Source organism: Haliotis rufescens, unplaced genomic scaffold (genome assembly GCF_023055435.1).
Source record: "Haliotis rufescens isolate VD_foot unplaced genomic scaffold, xgHalRufe1.0.p SCAF_7, whole genome shotgun sequence".
Classification (NCBI taxonomy): Eukaryota; Metazoa; Mollusca; class Gastropoda; order Lepetellida; family Haliotidae; genus Haliotis; species Haliotis rufescens.
In genome coordinates this window covers 46,185,099-46,189,008 of record NW_025964361.1, presented here as the reverse complement: position 1 = coordinate 46,189,008, position 3,910 = coordinate 46,185,099, and the positions used below count along the sequence as shown (strand labels likewise).

The 3,910-nt window shown below is 39.0% G+C and overlaps 1 protein-coding gene across 1 annotated transcript; it reads left to right on the top strand.

Annotated features, from left to right (window-relative positions):
- Positions 1 to 201: 201 nt before the first annotated feature.
- LOC124143715 (histamine H3 receptor-like) lies at positions 202 to 1,416 on the top strand. Its single transcript, XM_046512773.2, has 2 exons — positions 202 to 1,082; positions 1,152 to 1,416. Exons 1-2 carry the CDS (start codon positions 202 to 204, stop codon positions 1,414 to 1,416), a joined length of 1,146 nt encoding a protein of 381 aa, XP_046368729.2.
- Positions 1,417 to 3,910: the final 2,494 nt, after the last annotated feature.

Below are 3,910 nucleotides of genomic sequence, written 5' to 3'. Positions count from 1 at the left end.
CGTGTCTTGGACCTAACAGGGCACGACTGATGTAGGAGCATATATCAATATTGATTAGACTTTTCAAAAGAGTAGTCTTGTGTTTGGTGTTATTGTGATGTGTTCTGGTGCATCCTGCTCAATGTCTGATCTAAAATTTGAATGATTTTATTTCTTACTTCGTTTAAAGGAACAGCTAAAAGGAACGTTCGAAAAGTCATCATGGCAACTACTCAAATTTTCTTCAAACCGGATAATCTGAGCTTAACGACATCAACTGGAGCTACTGTGGATGAAGTCGATGAATGGTACATTCCTCCCTGGGTACCTGGGGTAGCTGGGGTTGGAATGAGTGTTCTGATACTGCTTGCTGTGGTGGGCAACCTTCTCGTTATCATCTCCTACTTCAGAGACAAACAACTACAGACTGTCCACAACCTCTACATCCTCAACCTGGCTATAGCGGATCTCTTCCTTGGAGCTATCAGCATGATCTTCTATGCAGATTTCACGCTCAGATCCTGGAACTGGGTGTTTGGTCGAGTGTTCTGCAAGATATGGTGCGTTAACGATTATTCTATGTGCTTGATGTCTGTGCTGCTCATTCTCCTTTTGAGTCTTGACAGAGTCATCCTTCTTAGAAATGGAGCTGAGTATATCGCCAAAGAGACAAAGAAGGTAGCAATGGTGAAGATATCTATAGCCTGGGTCATAGTGTTTGGGATATATGGCCCTTGTGTTGTGTTCTGGGACATCGTGAAAGGACATAGTGTGATTGAAAATGATAATTGCGATGCTGAGTTCATCAAAGATCTACATTTTACACTTATCACGTCAATTTTCGAAATGACCATTCCTTTCATTGCTCTCAGCTGCCTCAATCTTTTGGTTTTTGTAGCTATTAGGAAAAGGCTTAGGGTCTTCCCTAAAGAAATTAGTCTGACGGGTGTACGTCATGATCGTACGCAACATAAGGAAGATCAAAGTAAAACCAAACCTGGCAGCAAAACATATGAAGTGGAATCAAAAAGTGAACAACCAGAGATCAGACCTAGTTCCACTTTACAAAAGGAGACACAGCTGTGCAAAACTCAGCACTCCGGGTGCGATGATTGTTCCAGGATTCGTAGTCGCTCTACGAATCCAATTTCAATGAAACAAACGACAGCCAGAAAGGATTTGAAGGCAGCGAGGTCCTTGGCTGTGCTGGTAATAACCTTCTTCATCTGCTGGGCTCCGTATACCATCGCTACTGTCGCAACCTCACAATGTGACGGCTGTCTCAACAGACATGTGTATGAGTTCTTCACCTGGCTTCTGTGGGCCAAGTCGTCCATCAATCCGTTTCTCTACGCATCTCAGAGTAAGAGATTCAAAGAAAATTTCATCAAACTTCTTCCCATTCTGAAATTCTGCACCAAGAAAGATCGCGAATGACAATGATGTTTTTTCAGGCTGTGTACGTGTTCACAAGCAAAGGTAAACTTCATATACTTCGGAATATTGTGAGGAGATATTGTAGGTATAACGCCACTTCCATCAATATTCCAGCTGTATCAGGGTGGGAGACAAATGTACTTAAGCGTAACGAGCCAACGCATTAACCACGACACTACTACACGCTCACTGAGGAATTAAATGAGCGACACACACGTTCCAAGTATTTTCCAGAACGTTGCATATATGTGTCTTAAAATATATGGATAATCCTTTAACGACAGTCATTCTATTTCTTTAGATTTATGTTCAGTGTACAAAGAGGACTGGTGAATGAAAGCGATAGAACCCTTTTCATATTCATAAGAAATCTCTGCCAAAAGCAGAGTCGATTGTACGATTCCCACTATATCATGAGCATGTGTTTATGGTGAGCGTATTGTTAAAGTGGTTTCTTTTGCAAATTTTAGTCGGTATCGTATATGGCTTGACTGGAACAGGGCGTGGAGGTATGACAAGACTATCATCACAATGTTACCAGTGACATTGGTAGCAAACACAGTGCTATGTTGGAAGGAATGTTTCCTGAAATTAATTTGGATATTTGTTTGTTCTGATCATTAATTATGTGACGTAATTATTCCCTGATTGGATCTTCTTTTAAACAGTTATCCTACATGGTAACATTTTTGTCATTCAATGTTTGGATGAGGCTTTGTAGTTTGACATTTAAAAAACAGTGGTTTCACAAAATACTTTCACAACGAAGTTTATTTTACCAATTACAATTTTCAAAAACAAATGCTCACGAAATTATGTGATGCCGAGTGTGCGTCATTGAAAAGGGAAGTCGCCATCATTGGTAGAGACGTTGGTCACGGGATCGTTTAACTTAGCCATTTGGCAACACTGCAGCACCCATTTGAATAATCTGCAATATCCGATTATCTAATTTGCAAACCATTGGGGAATGCCATGTGTCATAAGCGTATATGATGATAAAGGTTTTAGGTCGATGATAAAGATCATTACGTCTTCGCGAAGACATGTGGTGCCATTAGAGGTTTCAAAATAAAGCTTAATACTGAAACACTTTGAAACCTTCAACTCGAAGTCAGAAAGGATGTGTATTTGTGCTTACGTCCATCTCCAAACACATGGAATGAGATTCGAACCCGTACAACGACATTGTTATGTTCAATTATGGCATGCCTGAACACCAAGAACAGTGTAATTTGATTGTTGTGTCCATTTTGCCACATATTGCAAAAAATCGACGATGCGTTTTCAAAGCGTTTATCTTTCATTCATGTCGAGCAATATTCTCGCAGCTCCAGCCTTGGTGTTCACATTTCACATCTTTTGTGGTACAATCGACCATGCTCTTTCTACCAAGATTTCAAAGAGCGTCATATTACTCTTGCTCAAAAGTTGTTTGATCCAGACTACAACATTCAAGGCCTCAGTTAAACTTTCAGAACGTTTTATGGTAGATATATATGTGGAAGACATTTCTACAATTGACGAATAAGTGACAAAAATTATGTCCGATGTAATTCCCTATTCTGACTTAAAACCATACGTTCCCGTGTGTTTTTTCAGATGAACAATGGACTTAGCTTGTGTTTGTGACGGGTGCTACGGGTGGGGCAGGAAAAACTCACCTACTGGCGAACACCTGATATCATCACTATGAAAAACACATGCTCATGATATTGTCAGAATCACATGAATTTGTTTTATGAATATGAAAAGGGTTTTGTTGCTTTTATTGTTATTGTTATTATTATTCAGTGTACAAAGAAACATGAATTTAGTGAACTGTGTAAAAAATGGAATCAAAATATTAATGTGGTGGGCTATTCGAGGGGATTGGGTTATTCTTGTATAAGGTTTGCCAGTTCACTAATCCCCAAGTAGGCAATTCTGGTCCAAGTATATCGACGGTACCTTGTTTAGTTTATTTATCTAAGTGCTGACTAAATGAGAGTCACGTTGTCAGGATGTGTGTCTCTGATTGATTATACTATCAATAACAGGTTTTATCTGCCCCCAAAACGTCATTTACACGCCACCTTGATATAACTGGAATATTTCTGACTGACGTTAAACGTCATGCCAACTATTTCACAAATGTTATATCAGTCAATTATTGTTTCTTTTGAGTCGTATCACGAAGTAACCAGAACATGTAGGTATTGCACGAAGTGACATGCAAGATTTATCATTTGAGAAAATGACTGACATCCTGCGGTTAATATTTTACTCATTAAAAGAAGTGACTGGTCTTAGTATTTAGTTGCCGTACATGCCTTCAACTGCAATGAATTAATGAACACATGTGTGTTGGTGAAGTTATCATTTAAAGGAGTCCTATGGATTCAAAACTTTTTTTAAATATGTTAAATAGTCATATAAAGTCATATGTGATTTCATTGTTTCTTAAGAGAAACAAACAACTGCCCTGATCCCACCACCAGTGTGTATGCATATT

Bases quoted from the DNA above. Each gene is read 5' to 3' on its own strand.
- LOC124143715 (XM_046512773.2), top strand. From the start codon at position 202: ATGGCAACTACTCAAATTTTCTTCAAACCGGATAATCTGAGCTTAACG. The intron at 1,083-1,151 runs GTGCGATGATTG...AACGACAGCCAG, and splicing joins TGCAAAACTCAGCACTCCGG to AAAGGATTTGAAGGCAGCGA.